Source organism: Micropterus salmoides, unplaced genomic scaffold (assembly GCF_014851395.1).
Source record: "Micropterus salmoides isolate LMB-PRFRI ecotype aquatic unplaced genomic scaffold, ASM1485139v1 Ms_hic_scaffold_5, whole genome shotgun sequence".
Classification (NCBI taxonomy): domain Eukaryota; kingdom Metazoa; phylum Chordata; class Actinopteri; order Centrarchiformes; family Centrarchidae; genus Micropterus; species Micropterus salmoides.
Window position 1 is genome coordinate 33,168,160 of NW_024044237.1, and position 25,634 is coordinate 33,193,793.

General features: G+C 40.2%; 1 protein-coding gene across 1 annotated transcript in view; it reads right to left on the reverse strand.

Moving 5' to 3' along the window:
- glra1 (glycine receptor, alpha 1) overlaps positions 1-25,634 on the reverse strand; it is a 128,820-nt gene that overhangs the window by 79,463 nt on the left and 23,723 nt on the right. The window contains exon 2 of the mRNA XM_038700391.1: positions 23,460-23,584. Within this exon, the coding sequence (XP_038556319.1) occupies positions 23,460-23,584 (125 nt within the window). The remainder of the gene's footprint in view (positions 1-23,459; positions 23,585-25,634) is intronic.

The following is a 25,634-nucleotide window of genomic DNA, read 5'->3' on the forward strand; positions in this document are numbered from 1 at the left end:
GAAAGAAGTAGCGTGTTGTTTTTCTTTTCCTATTGCTGTTTTTCCTCCATTATGTCCCGACACTGAGGAGGTGATCATTTTGTTCTTACCCTCCATGCATAAACATCAGAGCTGAAATGCCAGCGAAAGAAAATAACATGTCCCTGGGAACTTTAAAGCATCATAAATCTCCTGACTCGATAGCGAAACAGTGAAATAATGAACATTTTATCAAATGCTGAGAGCTTTATATTCTTGGAAGTTACTCAGCTCAACTTCTAAAAAAAAATCGCTAAGAGCCGTAAAACTGACTGTACTCAAGAAAAAACCCTTCAAATGCCTGAACTGTGTGTGTGTGTGTGTGTGTGTGTGTGTGTGTGTGTGTGTGTGTGTGTCTGTGTGTGTTGCAGGTATATTTTGGCAGCATTTTTCATGATATATGGAACTTTCCTTTTTTACTGCTGTAATTGGAAAACCAATAACTGGTGGCATAGAGCTTTTCAGTCCATGGCCAAAAGTTTGAGGACACCCAAACACTACACCCACATGTCATTCCAAAGCCACGGGCATGAATGTACTGCTATAACAGCGTTTCCACCAGAAGTCGAACCTGACTGCACGATTTGCTCCCATGCGACTACAAGAGCATGAGTGAGGTCCAACACTGATGTTGGGGATAAGGTCTGGCTCACAGTTAGTCTTCCAGTTCATCCCAAAGTTGTTTCATGGGGTTGAGGTCAGGGCTCTGTGTGTAAACCATCAAGTTCTTCCACACCAAACTGGGAAAAGCATTACTTCATACATCTGGCTTTGTCTACGAGGACATTGTCATGTTGAAAGTAGTAGTAGAGTATTTGTTGGGAATGAAATAAAAGACTACAAGCTCACCATGATTCAGTGCGAGAGGGATCCTTATTACTCCTCATATTGTTAAAGGGACACTGATTTTATACATTAAAATTATTTTGCTAGCCATGAGAACTTCTCACCTAAATCAAATCCTTGTATTGTGTATGCTAGGACTCTGACACAGCTTTGCTAAATCAATATAACCAAAGACATGTCATTAGGGGTACAGTATGTCAGCTAAGACTTTAAAACTAATTCATAAATTCATAACATTATCTTGCTTTACAAACATCACGATATATTGTCATCTGTTGCAGACATTATGACCATCCATTTTGTAAAGTCGGTCTCTTGCAAGTCCCCGAACTTTATGGAAGAGCAAACCTAAATTGCTGGAGAGCCCCTGTAAGTCTTTAAATCTTGGTCAACTCTAGGATAGGTTCATTTCAAAATATCATATGATTCATTTGGCCACTGTGCATTGATAAAAAATACAACTTCCAAAAACCCATCAACATCAAAATCAAATTAACAACCTTCCAAGCATTTCCCCTGCTCCTCTGTGCACGCCTGCTAAAGGACGAAAAACATGGGGAGAATAACTTTCAGACTCGCTACTGTTTTATTCAGATTTTTTCCTCCATTACATCCAGCCACGACAACAGAGGAGTAAAACATCAAGGCTGTGAAACCGCCAGGGGAAAGAGAAGAAAATGCTCGAAGGCGGCGAAACATTAAAGTGCCGTCCGTCTCCTGACTCAACAATGAAACACTATTGGAACAAGACTCCCCCCACCCACCCTTCTCTTCCTTATGTCTACCTTGTCTAAAGCCATTTCCTAAAAAAAGAACCTGGCTGCATCGCATTCTTGTTTCTGCCGTTATTCCCATGCAGATGCCAGAGCCCTTCTTCTGTGCCGCATCCATCTTCATTTACAAAGACAGCTCTCATTATTCTCCCACATATAAAATCGTATACCTGGCTTCTCCTATAGAACAGTAAACCATTTCGGCTTTAAGTGAGGAAGTAAACAGTGCGGTTGATCAGCAGCGGGGGGAAAAAACACTTCCTGTCACATTTTAATTGGAGTGGTGAGATGAGGAATGGAGGTTTCTCCTGCCGACATATTCAACCATCCATCATCGCCTCTTCCATGGAGTGAACTTTAGGGAAAAACTTAATTTTCCTTCCCAGCAAGGGAGGTGAAATGCCATTATGATATGTTTTACCCCTCCTCCTCCTCCTCTCCTCTTCCCTCATCTCGCCTTTACTCTCTCCATGAATCTATTTCTTTCTATTTGGCTTTTTCCCTTTCTTTTCCTGTCTTATTGTCACTCTGCCTCTTACTTCCTCTCTCATTTGTATTCTCTCTTTTTCAGCCACAGGGTGTTCAAGTTTCATTATGAGATGAAATGTATTCAAAGTTGGTGGCTGGCAGAGAGGAGAGGATGGAGAGATGGATGGATGCATGGCAGCCTGGTCAGAAATCACCTGAGGCTATGAGTGTGTGTGTGTGTTTGTCTATGCATATTTACGCAAAATTGGCATTCATGGCTGCGAGCATTTTCTCCATGTGACAGTGTGAGCATATTTGTGTGTGAGTGTGTGTTTTTGCCTGTCAGCGTATGCTTGCATGTGTGCACCCCCCCATTTGTTTATACATATTATTCTAACGCACACACAGAGTCTCATCCAGGTATTAATCATGGGCCAGAGCACACTGAAAAACAAACATCTAGCTATCCAAAAAAATAAAGGTCAAGGCTGATAATATGTACATTGTATATTTTTTATGTCATCAAAGCATAGTAAACTACCAAAACCACCCATCCTAGCAAGTATTGTGTGTATTTTAAAGCCTGGTATATCTTATTATTCTGAGTCTTAGGGTACTTTCACTCCTGTAGTTTGGTTCATGTGGACCAAGTGAAAAAAATTATTCGCTGTTGCATTTCAGTTCTGGTCCGGTTCATGTTCACACTGCAGTTTTACAAACGAACCAAGAGAGGTAACCATGACGTTACACTGACTTACAGGTAACGTGTTGATTGGACGTCTTTGGCGATTGTCATCCTCCATCATCAGGACCCACGTGGGGAAATCAAACTCTGGTGACTGACAGAAGTTTATGCAGCACTTTAAAGCTTCTGATCTGTATCGCAAAGAGCTCACGAAGTAATAATTTATTATAAGCATGATTAGTGTTAGACCACAGATCGACCGCATACAGGACATGTGCAGTAAAAATTCGGGGCTTATTAGCCTATAGTGTAGGTCCACTGTGGTATCGCTGTCACAAATGTTTTATGGACTTAATAACTGACAGGATAAAAGCAGTGCTGTTAGCTCCTTTTTAAACAGATTTTAACCTATTCATCCGCGAAAATGGCCGCGCTGACAAGTATACGTTACCAAATGATTTTCATAAAGATAGCCTATACATGGCTTATACAGATCAATTATAAGATAGCTGAACACATGTCGCTGTCAGCAGATGGATTTATTAGTGGTTTAGCTTTGGAAATAATGCTCAGATCACATCTCTGCTATCATAAAATCCTGTGTTTGGTTCGTTTGCTTTCACACCACAAGTGAACAGCACCAGAGTCCGTTTGAAAGGGTACGCTTGTTTGGTCCGGTTTTGGTGCACACCCAGGTGTGATTGCTGCATTCACACCTGCCCAAAGAAACCGCACCAAGGGGGAAAACGAACTCTGGTGCGATTCAACCGAATCAAATCAGGCAGGTGCCATTAGAGTGAGCCACACTGATGCATTGGGTGACATGTTCCTTCATTACCAACACACATGCTGTTGTTTATGTTGATTTATACACCATCCTGCTGCCCCATATAAATACACAGTATCTCACAAAAGTGAGTACACCTCTCACATTTTTGTAAATATTTGATTATATCTAAGTGAGTACACTTATGGGTGTACACTTGTTGCCAGCGGTTTAGACATTAATGGCTGTGTGATGTGTTATTTTGAGGGGACAGCAAATTTACACAGTTATACAAGCTGCACACTCACTACTTTACACTGGAGCAAAGTGTCATTTCTTCAGTGTTGTCGCATGAAAAGATATAAACAGGTATTTACAAAAATGTGAGGTCTGAAACTTATATTTGTGAGCTGTTTTAAAGATAGACGTCTTGGGGCTGAGAGTCACAGACGAGAGAAGGAAAATATCCGCCTTATCAGCCTCATCCTTTCAAACCCACAGAAATAAATTCTATTGATTCTCAAAGTTTCCAGAGATAGCAAGTCACGCTGAATTGTAGGGGAAATTTATATGAGATAATTCAGAGGACAGCGAGCAAGTTTCCGCTTTTTATGTATTTAGTGCAGCCATAAATAAATTGCCTTTTGGATTTGAATCTTGGTTGCACGCAGGTTGCCTCATTTAACTGGTGCAGGGAGAGTCTGTCAGAGAGAGTCAGTGTATCAAGTCAACTCTGTTCCAGCTGTTGTTCACAAGCTTAGTCACATTACTGTAAGTTTCTTCTCTAAAAGCCTGCATTCCAGCAACACTTGTGATCAAAGTGCGTCCAGCAGTCAGCATGGACAATGGCACCTGACACACACCTGGCCAGTCACTCCGTGAAGCGGGCACGACCATCGGATATTTGGATATTGATGTTTTTGATCGCCATAAATAATTGGTCACTTTCTAACAAGGAAACACATTGCCCTTCTCTAATGGCCTACATGATAGTGACTTAAACCTGCAGTGAATTAGTTAGTAGCATTCCTGGACTTTCAAGGGCTTTCCAGGCCAGGTTTTGACTGACAGGTGGACATGACAGGCTGGCAGCTTCCTGACTGCAGAGGGACAGAAATCAATAGCAGGTCTACAGCGGCGACACGGTGACGCAGACGATGTGACTGGAGCTTTATTCCACTGGATTACTGAAAGGTAGTGATGCTGCAAAGTGTGTGTGAGAATGTGTGTGTGGGTGAGATTTAAAAAAAAGTAAACAAAAAGACGTGACCATTGTAGTGTCTGTATTTGCACTGTACATACGTCTCTATCTGTGTGTTATTGTGTGTTTGTGTGTACATGAGCGTATGTGTTTGCTTGATCCTTGCGTGTTTGTGCAGATGGACTGTTTGTTGTGTGTGTGTGTGTTTGTGTGTGGGTGTGTGATTGTCATCTGCTCAATGAATTAGTTATGTCGTGATGCTTCGCTGTTAGTTGTTTTTAATCATCTTGAGAGGAAGGTAGATAGTCATGTAAGATTAGTGGAAAAACACACACAGATATAAACAAACACAGTCCGCCCCCTCACCTTATCCCTCAAACACTAGCATGCAGTCGTTCTCTAAACCTCACTGATAAAACAGGCTGATTCAATATTATCATGTCCCTTTTTCATGTTTTAGATCATTCAAGTGGAAATCAAAGATGTTTTAATTCAAATACTGCTTTACTGTTTTAGTACCCATAATACTCTTGTTTTATCTTTTGTTTTCATTTAGACTCTGTGTGTTGCATCAACTCTGCATGGGATGAGATGGTTTGATAAAGAGATGAATGGATTTTCATTTTTAACCTCAAGATCAATACTTCAAGATCAATACATACAGGGAGCAGACTTTTTAAGAATATATATATATCGACTCCAACTCTGGGGGTGTGATCTGACCAAGGAATAAGCTTACCTTTGAACTTTAAGTTAAGGCTGTATGCTTTCACATTGCAGAGTTCAACTAAACGGGACTTTCCAACGCCAACAGGAGGCTCAAGTCACAGTATAAAAGTGACAGCCAGTTTTACAGCTGAAGAACGGAGGAATGCTTAATGTTGTGTGTTACGTAACTCTACTTTCTGATCCTATCAGGACTTGGGTAAAAAATCTACAGTATGGCAGAAAATATGTAATGTAGTCTGTAGCTAATTAGCTTCTTTGTAGGGTAGGTCATGTTTTATGTAAAGCTGTAACTCAGACAGACTATGCATGTGTGTGAAAGACAGGTTGACAAGGAGTTTGAGTTGGATGTTGGGCATACAACACTTGCCACTTTGACATCAGAGACTGCAGCTTGCATCTTGTGTCCTACCGAAAGACAACACTGGTTCCTTTTAAGCACGAAAACAACATTTTTCGAACCATAACCATGTCGTTTTTCTTGTCTAAACCTCAGACCTTTCTGGAGGGCACTGACAAATTACTAATTTTGTCGTGTAGGTCTGAGGATTCGTTGAATTTCTTCAGTCGAGGGAAGCCCCGCAATCACAACCAAGTGTTTCCTTTCTAAAGCTCTGTGCAGCCATATTATACTTTTTAAAATAGCCCACTTGGATGGACATTAATCTGTGTAGGGGGATATTCTGCTTTACATTCACTAAAGCCACACTATGTGCTCCAGCCTGCAGTAATCATTTTGCAGTGTTGGCTTTCTGCAGCACTGTGCAATCACATTATAAAGGTGTTCTCCATGAGACAGGCCACTTGGATAAGCATAAATCTACATAGCAGCAATTTTTTTTTTTACTCTCAATAAAAAAGTTAAATAAACCGCAATATGCTCCAACCTGCAGTCTTCACATTAAAGTGTCACCTCTCTAAAGCACTATGCAATCACATTACAAAGCCGTCCTCTATGAAACCGGGCACTTGTATAAGCATAAATCTAGAGAGACAGAGTGAATCCTCGGGCCTCTTGCACAGCACAGAGGGAGAAGGAGAGCCCAGAATCTGTTAGCAGACAAATATCCCTTGGCCTAACATTAATCTGCATAAAGCGCCGGTGCGAGGAGGTGAGTTGTGTGTAATATGTGCTGAACATCCCACAACAGAAGGAGCCGAGCAGAGCTTCTAATCAGGAAGAACGGCTGCTGCCGACAGCGGCCGTGGCGAGGCATCGGGCCCTGACCTGCTGACTGAATTTTGCTGAACACGCTGGAAAAAGAAATCTCCTCTCTCCCCTCTGCGTGTCCTCGTTTCTATCTTTTCTCTCCTCTCGTCTCCCTTTCCTCCCATGTCTCCGCCATCAATGATGGCTTTCTCTTCCCCTCAAGTAATGCGCTCTGCTTCAAGTCACTACATTGGTTTGTTTGACTCATTCATTCATTCATTCTTTCCGCCACTGTGGTCCTCTCCCTCCCTTTTTTTGTTTTGTTTTCCTTCCGTGTACTTTCTTTTGCTCACTTGTTCCTTTTCCTTCACCATTTTTCATTATGTCTCCTTCCTTCTTTTCTCACTGTCCTTTCTTTAACATTCTCGTATCTTATTTTCATTCTCTTTTCTATCCTCCTCTTTACTGTCCTTAAACTGACTTTATTTTACAATGAGCCTACATGATTTTATTTTCTCATTTCTCTTTTCTTTTCCTTCATTTTTTTCTTCGGTAGATTGTCCTTTCTTTTGCTTTTGTAGTCTCTCATTCCCCCTTCTCTCTCTCTCTCTCTCTCTCTCTTCCATCTACATTAACCTAATCTTTTCTCCTTCTTGTCTCCTCTGCTATCCTCCCCTCTTCTAAAACTGACATTTCCACTAAAGTAGTCTAAAGCTGATCTGCAGATCAGAGATGAGCCTGCACGCTACTTTCTAGTAAAAAATTCCGTTACCATTTGCAAGAGCGAATGTGCACGTCAATAACCGCCATTATAAGTAAAAGGTTTCAGGGTCCCGCTGAGGATACTGCAGGAAAATAAAGTCGAAGCACACAAAGGAAATAAAATACTTTGTATCGCTTGCTGTGCAAAGTGAGAGGCATCATTAGAACAAATCAATGAGCTTTAATCTCCAGCATGCCACATCCTTTTTATGAGAAATTATTGGTTGTCAATAGAGTGCTCTCAGATAATTTAGCACTGCGTCTGACGGCCATATTGGAGGTCAGATTCTGATTGTTCCTGACAAAGACCATATAATTTTATCACTGTCCTTCCAGTTGTTTTTTATGTGTTTAGACAATGTCAGCTCCTGGTTAGCATACTCCCTTAAGTGTGTTAGCATGTAAACTAGCACTTGCATGTTAACATTATTCTCTGCTAAATAAGCTTCCTAGATTGTTACATGTACAGTTTTCTTTAGGTTTGCAGAGGTGATTCATATTGCGCTCATAGTGTAGCAATTTTGCAAGACAATGGACAATTTAAATACATCAAATATAGAAGCAACCAGTTAGGGAAAACCTATTTTATTCAAAACAGAATTTTCAACCATTTCCGGGCTGTGACTTTTTAAAATCTGTATAACTCCAACAACTAGGGAGTTGCTTAGATCAGTGTATGGCAGACAAGAAAATAAGAGGGGAGCATCAAATGTAGAATGTGTAGAAATTATTGTGGTCAGTGGCGTAAGTACTGACAGGCCCTGGTGCAGCTGATTGCAAGGGCCCACGAGGGACAGCGACAAATGCCGCGTGAAACATGATCAGATGCCGTCATCCATTCATTCATACTGTGTAGACCTACAATAAATTGCTGTGCTCTTCTCGATTGCTATTTGTTCTGTGGTCTTTGACAAACTGTGTAAGCTGTTTTGGGTTGATCTCTTACTACTATAGGCTGGCTAAAGCTGTTTCGGTTGTTTGATAGTTCAAAACAGCAGGCTGCAGTGGTTTGAGTGCAGAGCTGTTAGATTTGCTTTGATGGACTCGGCACTTCGGCTGCTGTCTGTGGGACTGCAGGTTTTCAATAGCGTGCCATTGTTGTGTGTCTGTACATTAGGGTGGGTGGCGGGGTGGGGGTCACAAGAAAAATATTTGCACTGGGGCCAATCACAATTATGCTAATAATTAGGCTATAATCACACCTGAAATGCACTGTGAGGAAAGACTATTTTGTCAGTTATAAAAATTCAGTATGTAGAATGATGTCTGAAATTTAACCAATTTTTTAATTAAAATGCAAAATTTAACAACATAGGATGGGTAGCATATTAAATAGAAAACCAGTAATGCATAAAGGAATCAGACTGGATTATCAGTTTTTGGCTAATCCAACATAACAAATACAAAAAAAGTTACTATATCGTACTGATGCAAAGAAGTCCTATGCAGTGATTTGTAACATTGCTCACAATGATTTAATAAACAACTAGATACTGCAAATACAGAGATATTTACCTGCCAATGATAGGCTTAATCATCATTGTGTGAACTCATTTGATAAGGGCAAAATGTAACGGTTGTTTATATGTAAAAATCCCGCACTCTAGCTTTAAAGTCCAGCCATAATTTAAGTGATCATAACAAGCAAACCAAGACATATCACAATAAAAATGTAAGTTATTACAAACATTAATACTTTTGCTACCATTTTCTGATAATGCCTCAAGCATAGCCGGTATAAAACATGGACGTAGTCTCCGTCACATCACCCATAGGTTTCTGAAGAGCAGTTTTGAAGTTCCCTGCAGCTGCGGCCATCTGACTCCAGCTGATCCAAAAATGGGCAAAGAGGTGGAGCTGAGGTAGGACGAATGAAGCTTGCTTAAACCACCTAGCAGCTGGCCACCTGTAACAGCACCCACCTGTCACTCAAAGTGACGCAACCTTAAGTTATATTAGCCCCACCCTCCCCGCACAGTTGTCATAAGCTATAGAGACCAAAACCGTTTTTTTTGTAACAGGCTATAAACATCTTTTTTTTCTGCTATAAAGTTGGGCATTTTAATGGGGGTCTATTGGGATTGACTCACTTTTGGAGGCACCCTCAAGTGGCCATTCAATGAACTGCGTTTTTTGGAGATTGCCGCTTGGCGTAAAGTCACTACTACAAATATTGCATTACGAGATGAAGACTTGCATACCCTCCCTCTCACATCTCTGAACTTTTATATAAGCTATAGCTATATAGCTATAATTCACCTATAATAGCTATGAATCTCCTGCTATTTGAACATTAAAATGGGAAATTATTTTTCATTAGCGCTGCAGTTTTTTTTCTCTCTGCCGAGCCAGTGGGTTAGCAGCCTGAAGGCAGACAGGCTGCTGCCTGCTAATATAAAACGTCTCCTGTGAAGCTGACAGTATTGGCCAGCAGAATAAGCTCAGGAGGTAATTGGGGTCTTCAGTCTGCAAACCAACAGAGTCTTTCTCAGTAGCATTAGTCACCCAGAGTAATCAGGCACAAAAGGATCATATCTGCAGTGCTGTGGACAGAGACGCTGCTGAAGTTGATTTTCTGTTTTAATCATCTTGAGACGGCATGGCCCAAGTTAACTTTCTGAGCATTGGGACCTCTAATGTTTCCTCAGCATTGTTGCTACAACCACTAAGGAATATTCTGTTGCCAGGAAACTTTGAAATACGCTCTCTTAACCTGCAACAACTGTGTCTAGAGGCATTGCCTAAAAACATTGCCCAGTTCATCACCTCTCCTGTTTGCTCCATCACCAACAGTAATTGCCTGGAAAGTCCTGCAGCACTAAATGCAGGACGGGCCACTGTGTGTATCCATGTGTGTAGAGTGTGTATGGGGGGTTTTACCATGGCTTCCTCTCTGTGCATGTAAATCAGGGCCACATACACATTAGTTACGACTGACAGGAGCCACTGTGTAAAGAGCCTGCTGTGCTATGAGCGTTAGCATGTTAAGCTAACAAGCCAATGGGGCTGAAAGAGATTCTTCAACACAGATCAACAAGGAATAAATGGAGAAAAGTGTTACAAAGCTATTCTGTACTATACTGTATCAAACAGTACTCCACTGTACTGTACTGTGTTGTACTTTTATTCATTACCACAGTATTCTTTTCTATGCTATATACACTATACTGTTCACTTCTGTACTATGCTATTCTATATACTTCTATACTACTCTTTACATACTTATACTGCACTGTTTTTGTACTATCCTACTCTACTCTATACTATGGATATTAGTAAATATGAATAGTATATTGAATACTGCACACTTTACGATACTGTATACTAATAATATCATATTTTTCAGTCACGTGACATGCACGGTGACCTGGAGGGCAAAACAACAGACCAACATAGCGGCTCACACCGCGAGTCCCCCGTAGAGACGCCGCAAAAGCAGTCAAATCTTGGCATTTTGGCAACGCAAAAGCAACAAACTCAAAGTAACAGTGTATCACTTGCTTCCTGGTTGGCGGGCAGCGGGAAATAACGTCTCTTTTGCCCTCCAAGGGAGTGTTTTCCTTGGAATGTGACGTCACATGAAAACTATGAATATTACACAATATAACAAAATAATTAACTATGCATGATACTGTAGGTACTGTAGCCTATTATCTTGTACATACTTTACTGTATAATAATACATAACTACTACTACTCTATACAATACCATGGGATGAATCACAATTTATGAAAACAAAGGTTTAAGCCACTCCTACTGCATATGTGACCTGCTCTGAAGATGCTTGCAATGTTTCGAACGACTCTCAAAAGATGTGGTGTATGAAACTTTCTCACTGCAGAACTTTAAGAGGACTGAAGTGCAATTTTGGGTAAAATATTTTAACTTGGTAAAGGTTGTGCTGAGTAAGGATCTGTGGTAATATTAGCTCCCAACTGCCAGGTACAATTGCTGACACAAAGGGAAACAAGTGTTAGCAACACCATAGACATTTTATCACACACTAGAGTGAGCTTACAGTTGTTCAATGTTGCAATGGCGAAAAAGAAATATATCTACAATAGCACTATGTTTACTGCAGATGTATGTGTTTATAATTTGCTCTTTTTTTCCCGATTACTCTTATCCTTGACTCATTATCAGTGTACCATTATTTGGCACCCATAGAGGTTTTGTTTAACTTAACATTGAAGGGAGTTCTCCTATGCTATAGTTACTAAACAACGTACAGGAGTTCACCAGTGTCATATATGTATATCTACAGTACAATAGAATAACATAGCCATAATCAAGTGCAAGAACGTTTTATGGTAAGGAAATGGGCACACTTGTGGCTTAATATCTGTTGTCAAACTAAGCATCTTTTCCAACATGTTTTACCACTAATGAAACAATTGTGCGTGGCATTAAGGAAGAAAAATGTCAGTGTCAACATAATAAATAAAGCTTGAAATATTGCTGATGTTTGAGAAATACTTTCTTGCTTGATTGCTCCTGCCACCAGATGTTCTGCAGGGATTTCTAGACAATACAATTTCTTGACAAAACATTTTGAGTGACAAAACCTACAACAATACATGTAAATCTCTACATATGATCCAAGAAGGCATTTCCAAAAACATTCTTAGTTTTCTCAACACTTGGTAAATGCCTCATCATCGCATGAGACAAACATAGAACCATGGTCAGGGAAGAAAAGTAGAAGAAAAAAAAAATTAAAAAGGGAAAAAAAGAAAAGGAAAGTACCTTTCTTGTGAGTAGCTTCATTTTTGGAGCCTTTGGGGTCTAATAAAAAAAAGATCAGAATTAAACACAGAATACTCTAACATCATGTTACCAACTATACGTTGTTTGTCCTCGTTAAGGAAAACAACTGCTTTGTCTATCAAGGAGCGAACAAGACAGCAAGGCTCGAATATCTAAGGTGTCACACTGCTGCCAACACTCAGCAGGGGTGAGTGTATGGCAGTGGGGGAGACTCAGGAGGGGCAGGGAGGAGGAGGGGCAACATACTGTGAAGCAGGAAAGGGGGATGCACGAGTCTTTAGAGGAACAGTCTACTGCCATACTGCAGCGGGCAGGAGAGGAGAGGCGATGCACTGAGATGAAGTGGAGGAAGAGGAGGGTTGCAATGCAGTTCTGTCAGTAGGAGCTGAAGTAAGGCTAGCAAAATGCACTACAAGAGATGCAAGAGGCCAGAGAGAAAGAGAGGAGGAAGAGGAGGAGAGCAGGGAGAATGCAAAGACTACATGTCAAACTGGCTTCGTCTAGTTTTTTGCCACATTCGGCCTTCGAGAAAATTACATTAGATTGTCTTTTGGGCAACAGGTTGGTGGTGTGTCGCATATTCCACAACTTCACTGTCTTCCAAATGAAATGAACTGGTCTAGAAAGAAAGTTCTCAAAATGGATTCGTTGTCCCTCACAATGATGTGACTCCAGCTACAGAAATGGAGCCGTAACCCCACAAGGATGGATAAATGATCTCCGAAACGAAACGATATTCTACTTTTTTCTTCAAATGGACGGCATTAATTTGAATTAATTTGGCTGAAATGGAGTCCGTCGGAATGACAAAAGGTTCTACTTCCACCTCCAAAAAATGTAAATCTTCAGCCTCTTCCAAATGGGCCACATAATTTCAGTCACACCACAGAAAGGGAACGTTTGGTCTCCAGAGAGGTTGATTTATAATGGAAAAATGCCGACTTGCTAATGTCAAGCAATTGAAAGTTAAGGCCAAATGATTCATTGTTTCACAGTGACAAGGCCTTTCCCACTGTTAAGGCCAGGTCAGTTTTTCTGTCCTTTGATCAGCAGATACTCAACCAACCCCACATCACTTCACCTTTCATCCTTTCGTGTTTTTGACAAATATACTCACCATTACTGCACATACCACAAGTGTCTTATAGATTTTGAATTGAAAATCCTTCATAGAATCCAGAAATGTCCTCATGTAAAGGTCAACTAGTGTACAGCTCATTCTGACCTTCACACATCTAATGTTATTTGAGCATATAATGATCACAGCTGTGTGTGACAACATATGTATTTCTTTGCAATTTTAACTGAAATTAGAAATGTCACCACACAGCCTTTTCATTTTCATCAAGATGAACAGCTTCATTCTCTTTGACTGACTCTAAACTACGAAGGCCAAAAAATTCCTCCCACTACAAACAGAGGAGTATTTTATTCTTTCATTTGGTTGATTGATGTCCTATTTTGCCTCTGAACCGCACTGAACTGATAAACCAGGCCTGGCCTGCTTTCCTGTACTTGACAACTGCCAATGTGAGGGATTGCAACTATGCCGAGTAGAAGTCTGGAAGCGATATTGTAATCTGTCATTGTCAGCCCGAAAAAAAAGGGGAAACGGCTCCTAAGATAGATGGAAAGTATTCGTTGTGACCATGAACTGTTGTAGACAGGTGACTTAAACTCTATAATCTGCCTGAATCCATGAAAGGCAATTTTTCCTTCCTCCTCTGTGCACGGCAATCTCTCTGTGTCAGGGCTAAGCCCGGGCTTAGCCCCGCGGCCAGGCAGCCTGTCGAACATCTGAGCACCTGATTCTGGCATTAAAACCACAGCAGCTTTGGTTTTTGGGCTTTGCTTTGCTGGCAGCGGAGATCTCATAACGTGAGCTAATTACTAGTGCTGTGCAGAATCAATTCTCCTGGCTTTGCAGGGGAGGTGTAAAAACAACAACAAAAAAACCCTGCCTTTGTGTTGGAAAACAAAGGTATTTTTTGTTAAATGAGTACAGGGATTTTCCCTAGTTTTTTTTTTTCTCTCTTCAGCGTACTCCCGGGCTGCCTGCACCAGCGAATGATTAGATACGTCTGCCATGTAGAGCCTGAAAACAGCAGCTTACCGCCTTCATGATTGTGTCACAGCAGTAAACAATTATGCATCAACCTCTCCAACAGGCCTTTCAGACTGATATGGTGGGATTAAACCTTTTTTTCCTCAAGCTGGTAATTAGAGGTGTGATTCCGCAGGACTCAATGACTTTTTATAACGCAGTATTCCCCTCCTTATAAAGATATTAGCCACGGACCAGTGGACCGCAGAGGGAGGAAGACAGAGTAATGTAGCCGTCATCTGTTCTCGCACATCCCAGATTAGCTTTGCATTGCCTCGATCTAAAGAGGTTCCACGTTTTTACTATCTTTAGATCAAGAAGAAACAATGATGATGTGATGTATTTATAGCAAACTGTGTAACTAAAGAGATATAGAGTTCATTCATTTTGACAACATGGCTCATTAGACTGTGCTCTAATTATCAGCTTGATCATTTCTCTTTTACTTCTTGTTGTACTCCTTGGTTCAGATTTCAACTGCTACATTTGGCAGCACAATCAGTGCAAACATCCGTGCTTCTTTTCATTTGCCCACTCCTCTCCTCCACCCTCCCATCAGTCTCTCTTTCAGGCCGTCTTGAGTGCCCTCATACGTTTGGCTGCCTTTAACCATTACCCTATTCAATATTCCTCTCTTCACTGCCCTTGCCGTTCCGCCTCCTCCCGCTAGACATTGAAGCGTGATCAATATTTTTGTCATAACTCAGAGGAGAGTCACCTCTGCGACAACATTAAAATTCCTCGCTCCGTGCAATATAGTTCCCATCCAAATTTCCTGGCTTGGAAAGGATTGGGCCATTATCTCAAATACTAAAAGAGCCACGAGACCTTCCTCTAGGCGGAAGGATGTCCCTTCAGTCCAATAGATTTCTGTGTTTGCATCCTTGTGGCAAGAAGCTCTCGGAAAAATAAAAAGAAGAGGAGGATTGTGTAGATATTACAGTTTGTATCCCAGAGCTGCTTATTCATGTCTGCTGCAAGTGTTATACATAACTGAGCAATACTGAAGCCCACTGGGAACTGTGTTAGCATCAATATTCTGGTGCTACGGTAGTGGAAACATATTCTGTGTTTTCGGGCGTGAGACCCTGGTTTGCACTTTTGCCATCTGTTCTTTCCAATCTTCTGTCGTAAGCAAATCCCTCCAAGTTGGTTAGCTATTTACAATGCTACCTTCATTCACTTCGTTCTCTCTCTCCCCCTCCCTGACCCATCCGCTTTTTCCCCCGCAGCCATTCCTCCATCCGACGCTCATTACCTTATACCCATTAATCCCATTAAGTAGCCATTAAACAAGTGCTGATAACACCAAATGAACGTCAAGCTCCGACAGCTAATAACTACAGTCCCACCTCGGCACGTTCAACCCTGTCAAGGAGAAAAGGAGGTGCAGAAAGGAACAGGGAGGGTGTAGTACAATGTAAGTGTAGTATAGAGTAGCGCAGGTTTGTGTAGTAACAAGTACTCCAGCTGTGGAGAAAGAGAAAGAGGAAAGAGAGGTGGAGGAAGGAGAAAGGAGGAAGCCAAACATGTAAATATACTGCCGTCCTTTGTATATTTACTCATGTCCACTTATTCAGATGAGAAAGAGAGTGTCATTAACAGATTACATCACATCACCCCAATCCTGGCTTCTCGCCACTGGCTCCCTGTTCGAGTAGGAATTGAATTTGAAGATTTTACTGATCGCTTTTAAAACATGCCTGAGTATGGCCCCAAGTTGGAATGTTCGCAGCCCTAGATCCTCTGGTGGGGCCCATCTGGCCCTTTCAAAGTTATGTCTTAAATCTAAAGGTCACTATGCTTTTGCTATAAGGGCCCCTTCACTTTGAAACAATCTGCCTGAGTGGAAAGGGTCCGCAGAATCAGTGACATTTTTTAAAATCACTTTTTTTATGTGATGCGGTCTCCACTGTGTTTTTTTTTTTTTTTGCGTCTTCTTGTTTTCACGTTAGGTTAATTTTGTCTTGCTTTTGCTTACTGTTTGGCTTGCTGTTGTTATATCGCTTTCTGATTATGCCGCTTTTGCTTTGTCTGTCAAAGCACTTTCTTAACAGTTTTTTATATAAATAATAATTATTAGCATCATTATTATTATTCAGCTCAGAAGCAAAATGTTGCAGTGGTAGCTTCTCTAAAAAGAGTTTTTTTTACACTGATCATCACAGGGATTTAAGAGCAGAGAGAAGGAGGGAGCTTTGCCAAACCACCCATGGGAGCAGCATTAAATAAAAGGATTGTAGCCGAAGAAGCAAACCGAAGAGCTAAGGCAATGGCTGTTTAAGAGAGCTGATGAATACCTGCTAATGTAGACCTGCACAATCCTAATGCACACTGGAATCTACAAGGTTGGGGACGCGTTCAGGGTCTTTTCAAGCATCGATTTATGTCTTGCAAAGGGGAATGGGGGTGGGTTCAGATACCTGGCTCACTAGCAACTCATTCTGGTTGAGCTTAAAACCAGAAGCGGTTGTTGTCCTTGCTGCCACATGGCTTGAATGATGAGGAAGGACAAGGTTATGGCGGAGAGGGAGAGGGGAGTCGCAGCTGTAGTCTGTACCATTCATCAAGTGTGCACACACTCACACAGGAATCACACAAACACACCTTTCCCTCCCTGGTTCTCTCTGAAATTGCCTATCTCTCTCTCACGCTCATACACACTAATTTATCTGTATAGCGCCATGTGGCCATTCATTACTAGGGGCTAGTAGATCAGAAAGACTTGGTGTTGCCATTCTACTACATGTCCCTGTTCTTGCTGTTGAGGAACTGTACAGTCTCTTCTTGCTCTGTGAGCTTGACTGCTTCCTTCCCAGCTGGTCAGCCGGGTCAATGGAGTCCAATTTGTTTCACGAATCAGTGAGATCGGTAAGCAAGGCTTGAATACAGAGGAGGCCTGAGGAGGGGAGGGGAAAGAAGGTCAAAGGAGAGGAGAGGGGTGGGGTGGGGAGAAGATGAATGGGGCGATCACTGATCTAATGACCTTGTCTTTCATCCGGACAAGAGGAAAATGGACACTGAAGTAAAAGACTAGACAACAGAAAACACTTAGGATGTGATGAAAGAAGGATGGCAGGGTAAAAATAAGAAATGTGGGTAGCAAATTTAAGAAAAAGGCAGAACACAGGAACAAATAATGACTTTCAAAATGACAGATTACAAAACAGCAAGAAATAAAATAAATAATTCGGTAGAATGATGGAAGAATAATTGTGGGTAAGTGAAGGTAAGTAAAAAGCAGGTACAAACACCGAAAGGGGATGAAAGATGGATTACAAAACAAAGTAGACAGGAATAAAGAAGACTGGAAGAAGGAGAAAAAGGCTGAAAGAACAGTAATATGTGAGGTACAAAAAACAATTTATAAAAGGAACAAATAACTTAGAGGAGCAAGGAACAAATCAAGAATGGTATCAAAATGTGAATAAATCAATAAATGAAAGATGTAAGAAAAGAGTCAAGGACAGAAAGACGCCAAGAAAAGAAAGAGGACGAGAGAATGAAAGAACTGATTAACTCATGGATTATAAATGGCTTGTCCCGAATGTGTCAGGAGTATTTGCTCTCCTCTCTCTCCGATGGAATAACCTGCTAAATCAATCGGAAGCTTTTGCCCACACCCGGTCATTATCGGTGGACCCCCCGGTCATGATCAGTGTAATTTTCTCTCATGCTGGCATATTTGTAGCCTCTGGCAAATCTCATCTCTTCCCTCCCCTGTTTCACTCCAATCCCTCCGTCGCACTGTTGTTGAACAGCAAAATTAGCGGGGCCGGTGCTGATTTGATGAGGTGTGTGTGTAAACACTAATTTAAAGAGAAGAGCAATCATCTTACATTTAGCAAAGCTAGCTGCACTATTTTGCCGTTTCCATTTAGTAGCCACGGTCCGCATGCCAACACATTCAGGTACCCTGTACCCAAAAGTGAGTCATAAAATGAAGTTGCACGCATCCTAGCTGACAGCTGGCATCCATTTGTGGCTTATTATTATCTGTTGCAATGGTAGGTGATGGTGGAGGTTCATAAAGGCAGTTTGACATTACATGATATGCTCTAAAGTGCCGCTGTGTACGGAAACATCATTTCCTCTCTTGTCAAATTCAGAAAGAACGGTGGCAAGTTTTCTGTCAAGCTAATAACTTGCTAGTGAACTAGCTAGCTAGATATCTAACTAGTTAGTCAGTGAGTTAGTGAACTCACTCACTAGCAAGCAAGCTAGCTTAATGCCTAGTTTTTAAAATGGAGAGCTAACTGGTAAACAGTTATCAGCTTTACAAAGTGAGACTCTTGTCTTTTCAGTGTGTACGTGCAGTTCATGACATCTATTACGTTTGACAGACTAGGCTACACTACAACTTTGCTAGAAAGTTGCTAGAAAGCAGGTCATAGTTAACAAGCATTTATTCGTGACCAGTGTTGGGCGTAATAATTGTGAATAATTAGGCATTACTTGACACTCTTAACATTCCTGTAAAATTCATGCAAAACGCCTATTCAAGGCATATCCAAAGTAAATTGAATGTAGTTCTTGAACCATTTGGAGTATATGCATGCTTTTGGGCTTCTCTGAAAGATAACACTCTGGATCGTCTAACCCAAAAGTTAGAATGACTGTAAGTGCTACTGGAATTGATTAAAATAAGTTTAAACACACTAAAACTAATATATTTTTCATTTCTGCTTGAAAATGCTTGCTAATAAATGCATGCAGACAACTATAGCTGGGACTTATTTGCTGGAAAAAAAGAATTACCTAGTCCTAGTTTAAATTTCATACCAATACTATGAAAAATGACTATTTTTCTAAGTGTATGTCTTAGCGAAAGGTCAGAGATCAGTGGCTAATTTGAATACAAGCTATCGTAGTTGTTATGTGAATTGGCTTGGAGGATGTTACATTCTCACTCCCTACTCGTTACATACTGATGCATGGTCAAGGCCCTATGGCATTGCTTTTAAATGCCCTGGGTACCTTTTTTGCGTCATTTTTAGATGTTTAGGGCTACATGGTGAAGTTAGCAACGCTTAGCAAAAACAAATGTGCAATGTCTGGTTACACTTAAAATAAAATGCTAGCGTTTGCAAACATTGCCATTTTGACACGGCACGTTATTAAAGTTGTGAAACGTTGCAATTTGGTTAGGTTTAGGCACTAAAACTACCTGGTTAAGGTTAGGAAAAGATCATGGTTTAGGTTAAAATAACTACGTACGTCAGTTAACTAACGTCACTTGCATAACTTACGCAATTGGCGTAACTTACCTAACTTAACTAAAAATATTTAATGTTGACTTTTTGTTTCACATGGGACACAAACCCCGTTCTCCAAAGTCCGGGTTCTGACTCTCCATCCACCCTAACCACCTCTTAACTCTTAACTAACTTAACTTTACCGTCAAGAACTGACGCTACAGGGCTTCCCCCACTGGGTTGAACTATGACGCTATAGGTTTCCCTATGTGTGTTACAAAGTGACGCCCATGGGTCTTGACCATGTGTCCATATGTGACAAGTTGGAGAGTGAGAACGGGTTGGATGTAAAGCTTGCTTACTAGCTAGGTAGATCGAATGATGATTCCGAGCAAACCCTGTAACATCAAACTGTCTTTGTGAACCTCTCCTATCGTTACATTCCATAAAGAGGTCCAGAATCCCACTGTTCAGATACATTTTCAGACACCTCAGTGTTCTCTTAACATGCGGGGTATTCCATTTTCACTTCCCAACATTTATTATCATCATAAAATTAATTTTACTAAGAGTTTATTCACTGTGTGATCCTACTTATACAGCATATCAAATTATTACATTTAATTGTATTATTATTAGGCTGATAATTATCGGAATGTAATTTTCCTCAATAACAATATAACAAATGTTCAACATGTTCAACAATTGTCAATAAATGTTTGATTTAATTAATTTGAATCACAAACTAATTAGCAACTAATTTTTCTATTAAGATATTTATTTTGTTGAGGAAAAGGGACTGAAAAAAGATTTACTAATCATATTTTAAAAAGATTTTATGATAATTGTTTTGAATGTTCTACCTAGTATTTGTGAGGTGATCCATCAAGTGGCATCAAGTGTTTGTCACGTTGTAACAATAAAGTTTAATCACACAATTAACCATCTGGCTTCTTCAACTTTCAATCAGGAGCAAAAATCAGCATTTAAACTTGAAAGAAAGAAAGACTTGACTTTTATCGTGATAATTATCGATATCGAATGACATGATGCCATATGGGCTAGCCCTAATTATTATCATTATATTGGTTGACAAAGAAACATTTTTGAGACCACCACTGACTCCCTATCATCCTGTAAAAGTACACTTTTTTGTGTACTTACATATTCTCCCAACCCCGCCCCTTGAGTTTACTGAGGAGCAGAGCTGTCAAGCTGTTTATTTCATGAATGTGATTAATGCAGTAGTGTAGTTAGCTGGTAGGGGACACGCACGCACACACACACACACACACACACACACACACACAAACAAAATCTGCATGAATGAGCAAGTTGGAGAGCTCATGCCATGCCACTCTGTCGACCTGACAGCCATGACAGAGTCTGGAAATTCACATCGGGTTCTGTCTGCTAACAATGGCCCCTGACACAATTAGCTTAGCAGATTACATAAAAGATGTGCTCATTCTCCTGAGTATGTACATATTCATCACAGATTGCTTCGGTTCACATTAAGCCAAAGAAGAAAAGCAAAAAAAATACAAAATCACACTTATTAAGAACTTTAATTTGAATTATTTTAGGTACATTTTTCTGAGTTGGGGTTGAAATTTTGAAAGGTCACTGACATCATCTGGAGGATTGTTATTATTATCTGCATGTCTAACACACTGCCAGAGAATCCTCTCATCTGCATTTAAACTTTTTTGTTACATCAAATTAAAAGAATGAAAAAAAACCCATGAAAGTCATCATTCAAATAACTTTTACATCGGCCTGTTTAATTCCTGATTAGTAACGGTCAATGCAGCAATAGTCGCAGTAAATCACAATGGATTGTTGCCAATCGGAGCTGAGGAGAAATCAGATTTAAAAAATAAAAAAATAGAAATAGTCTCCAAGATTGCCTCACAAAACACCCGAACAAATTCATGGCAGGTCAGGAAGGATGAGCAGTTTTAGCTGTTTTGCAGCAATGGCAGGTTTAATAATGCACACTTAGTCACGGTAAAACCCCTCCACCCCTCCCCCTTCCATCTCGCATCTATCTGAGCTGAAATATCCCACTTACAAAGATCACCATGTAATGGGTTATGCCATTATGGGCTCAGCAAAAAAAAAAAAAGAAGCTCCATGACAGCATTCATAAACATAAACTGTAGTTCACTGCTGCACATTCTGGCAGTCTGTTTCCTGTGTGTTGTTCAGTGTACAAAATATTAGGCCAGCTATTAATTTCACCTGTTAAATCTGCTGTAAAGATGAAGAGGAAATGCAGAAAGTATGCTGACATCGACTTAACAAGATATAGCTCATCATCTCTCCAGGTTTTATCACTTCCAAAGGTTTCATTTCATTTTATCAAAATCAATTGAATTAGTAAACACAAGAAAGAGTTCATTGAGGATCTTCAACACTAAATTAAATTAGCCAAACCAATTACATAAAATTCTAAAATTTGAAACTCTTGCTTTTGAGAAAACCTGCACAGATTTTGGTGCTATGTTGTTATTATGTCCAACCAACATCTGTCTCATATACAATTCCACCTAAAAACTACAATGGTACAACTGAAGATGGAAATGTATACTTAAATGTTATCCTACTGATACCAGTGCTCTGATTTTAATTAAATTTGAAAAATTTGACAGAAAAATATGTGTACCACTTCCTACCGATTGAACCAATGTGAGTGATTTAAAGTTACTACAAAAGTAGAATAAGATTTACTCTCCAGATTGCAAGGTCTCAAGGACGATGTCAAGGGTCACAGTGCCTTGACAGAATACCCGCCTATAAGATATTATTTTTTTTAAAGAAATGCAGGTATAAGATATAATTACTAATAGAAAAAAGGTAAAAGGGATTTTGATTCTTGAAGAACGGAGCATATGCTCGTGATTAAAGTTGAGATGTACACACAGGAAAGTGGAATATCACGAGGGTACTAATATTTTGTACACTCAGAATACACAAATGACCTATATACGGAAATAGAAATTACTCACATCCATTCTGGAAACTAAGATAGGTCAGTGCTTAACATGCAACAAGGTTCAAATGTAACATTTTGGGTTCAAACAGTCACTTATATCAGTTTATGTTGGAAAACATTGTTTTGTTTCTGTGATTGTGAACTGAAATTTGGGTCTGTTTCAATTACTTTAATATATTTTTGCCTATGATTAAAAAACATCACTTTTTGTATTATTCATACACTTTAATGAATGTGGAGGGTTGCTCCAGTTTTCTAATGTCATTCAAACATATTAATGTCCAGACTGTGTTCCTAATGTGAGAAAGTAAAATATAGAAACCTCTGACATGTGTCTTTATGGGGGCTTCAATTCAGGGAGAGGTTACTTAATATTAGATTATCATCATCACCAATATCATCACCATCATCATCATGAAATCATATTGAGGAGGACACTTGTGGGAGAGAGGCACATTACCTTGACCACCAAAACAAGCACTCAGGATACTATGTGGATACCAAGGAATGTAGCCAACTATAGCACCATGGACTTGAAATACTAAAATAATGGGAATGTTGTTTTACAGTCTGATTGGGGCTAAAAGTGCAGGGACAGGGTTTTGTTAAAAAAAGAGAGAGAGAAAATCGGGTTTTGGGGACTAACACCTGAAATAGCCTTATTATGTCTATAGCACGTTGAACAATGGGCAGAATTACCTTTGTTGAACACTGCAAAGGGCAAATGAAAAGAGATTGACAGATTGAGAACAACTAAAAACAGTGAGATGATTAAACATGAAGCAACATAATTTTAGTAATATATTTATATATAAAATTTTCTTCTTTAATACAACTAATGAATACAAACCTTTCTTGGTGACAACCTTGGCTAAACCCTTAAAAAGGCATTTAGAAAAGGGTAATGAAATGCAGAAACAACACATATCCAGGTCTTTTCAGAATATTGTTTGGCTACATTCCTGTCTTATCCGACTGAGTCTTGGTGGCAACTCCTACCTTTAAAATTTGGTCGAATTCTGGCATCGTAACCCGATACTTTGCCCATGAGTTTGTCCAGGAACTCGGAGGGTGGCATCGGGGTGGCAGCTTTCCTCGCCGCAGCTTCTTTCGATGCTGCCAGGCTGAAAGACAGAAAGGTATATTTGGTTAGAGAAAGACGCAAAGGGGCAGAGTGATGTAAAAATGCTGTGATTGGATTGTAATGAGAAAGATAACTTTTTACAGGCAGAAAAATGAACATCGGATTGGATTGTAGTCATAATATATCAACAACCTTTGTGTGAATTGTTGTCTACAACAGCAGTCTGGCTGTGTTACAAGCACACCGAGAGGAAAAAGGACCAAGGGTTAAAGGTCACGGTATCAATCACTATCACTATCAATTTTATTTATATAGCACACTTAAAGCAACCAAGGTTGACCAAGGTGCTTCACAGGTTAAAATACAACAATAAGAGTACTTAGGCAGTAAAAGTGCAGCAATAAAACATTATAACATACAGAATACGATATATAATGATATTAACAATTGCCACGAATAATAACAAGCTTAACTCAAAGGAAATGCCAAAGAAAAAAGATGTGTTTTTAACAGTGATTTAAAACATTTGAGAGTTGAGGCAGTTCTGATATGGACTGGCAGGTTGTTGTAACCACAGGTTAGGGGCAGCTACACTAAAGGCTCGATCGCCTCATGTTTTAAGTCTGCTTCTGGGTATATCCAGGAGGAGGAGACTGGCATATCTCAGTGCTCTAGCTGGAGTATGAACATGAAGAAGCTCCGTTAAGTACAATGGAGCCAATCCATTAAGGCATTTCAAAGTTAAAAGCAAGATTTTATAATCAGTCCTGTAATGAACAGGAAGCCGTGGAGGGAGCGCAACACAGGTGTGATGTGGTCCCTCTTCTTCTTTCCTGCATTTTGGACTAACTGCAGGCGCTGAATCGATGACTTATCTAAGCCCACATATAAGGAGTTGCAATAGTCAAGGCAGGAAGTTATGAAGGCATTAATCACCCTCTCTATATCATTAGGAGGGAGATAGGCCTTTACCTTGGCTATAGTTTTTTACTGGAAAAAGCAGGATCTAACAGTGGCGGATATTTGTTCATCAAATTTAAACGCACTATCCAACACAACACCAAGACTCCTCACAGTTGAGCGGTTATTTGAAGTTAAAGGGCCAAAAGAATCTACATCAAGCAGTTCAGGATGTCCAAACCCTATGATCTCTGTCTTGTCTCAGTTTAGGTTAAGGAAGTTTAGGTTCATCCATGTTTTGATGTCCTTCATACAGTCAAGCAGGGGCTGCAGTGAGCCCTTTTTTTTTTTAACTTTCATGGGCAATTAAATTTAAATAGCGGCAGAACAGTGGAAAGAGACCTCATACCTCTCAAAAATGGAGGCCAGGGGCAGCATATACAAAGAAAATAAGATGGGGCCTAAGACAGAACCTTGAGGGACACCACGAGTAAATGGGGCTGTCTCAGAGGAAAATACTGAGGTGGACAGAGAAACTCCAATCTGTTAGATAGGATTGAAAGGGCTGCACAACAGCGTGTTTAAAGGCGGACGGAACATAACCAGAAACGAGACAGGTATTTATCAATGACAAAATACATGGTCCAACGGTGTCAAAGACTTCCCTAATCAGACAAGAGGGAATGCTGTCTGAGGGACAATTTGTGGGTAGCAGATGATGGACCACCTCAGATAGGGAGGAGATTGATATGGGCAGTCGTCTCTGGACAAAACTACTGCTTTGGGCTTTTGTTAAAAACAGCCTACATTACTTTAAAAATGCCATGAAATGTGCACCCGAAGTCTAGGGCACCAACATGTAACGGGTGAACTGATGCTGCACTACTAAAAAGACTTATCAAATCAAACTGCCTTTTCATCACATGAAGGAAATAATGAAACCATTTTTACCATTTTATTGGACCCATTAAATAACAGAAAGAATGACACAGGAAAAAGTTACAGAGAGAAGGTCAGGTCGACAGATGGGTGTACAAAACCTGTGACTTTGACACCAGAGTGCAGATCTTCTGTAAGTGCCAGTGATCTTTCCTGCATTGGTTGCTTGCCTCTTCAACAACTTTGGAGGCTTCAGGGACACAGTTTCCCAGCCTCAGTTTGAAATACTGCAGCTCATGAAAGTGACTGAC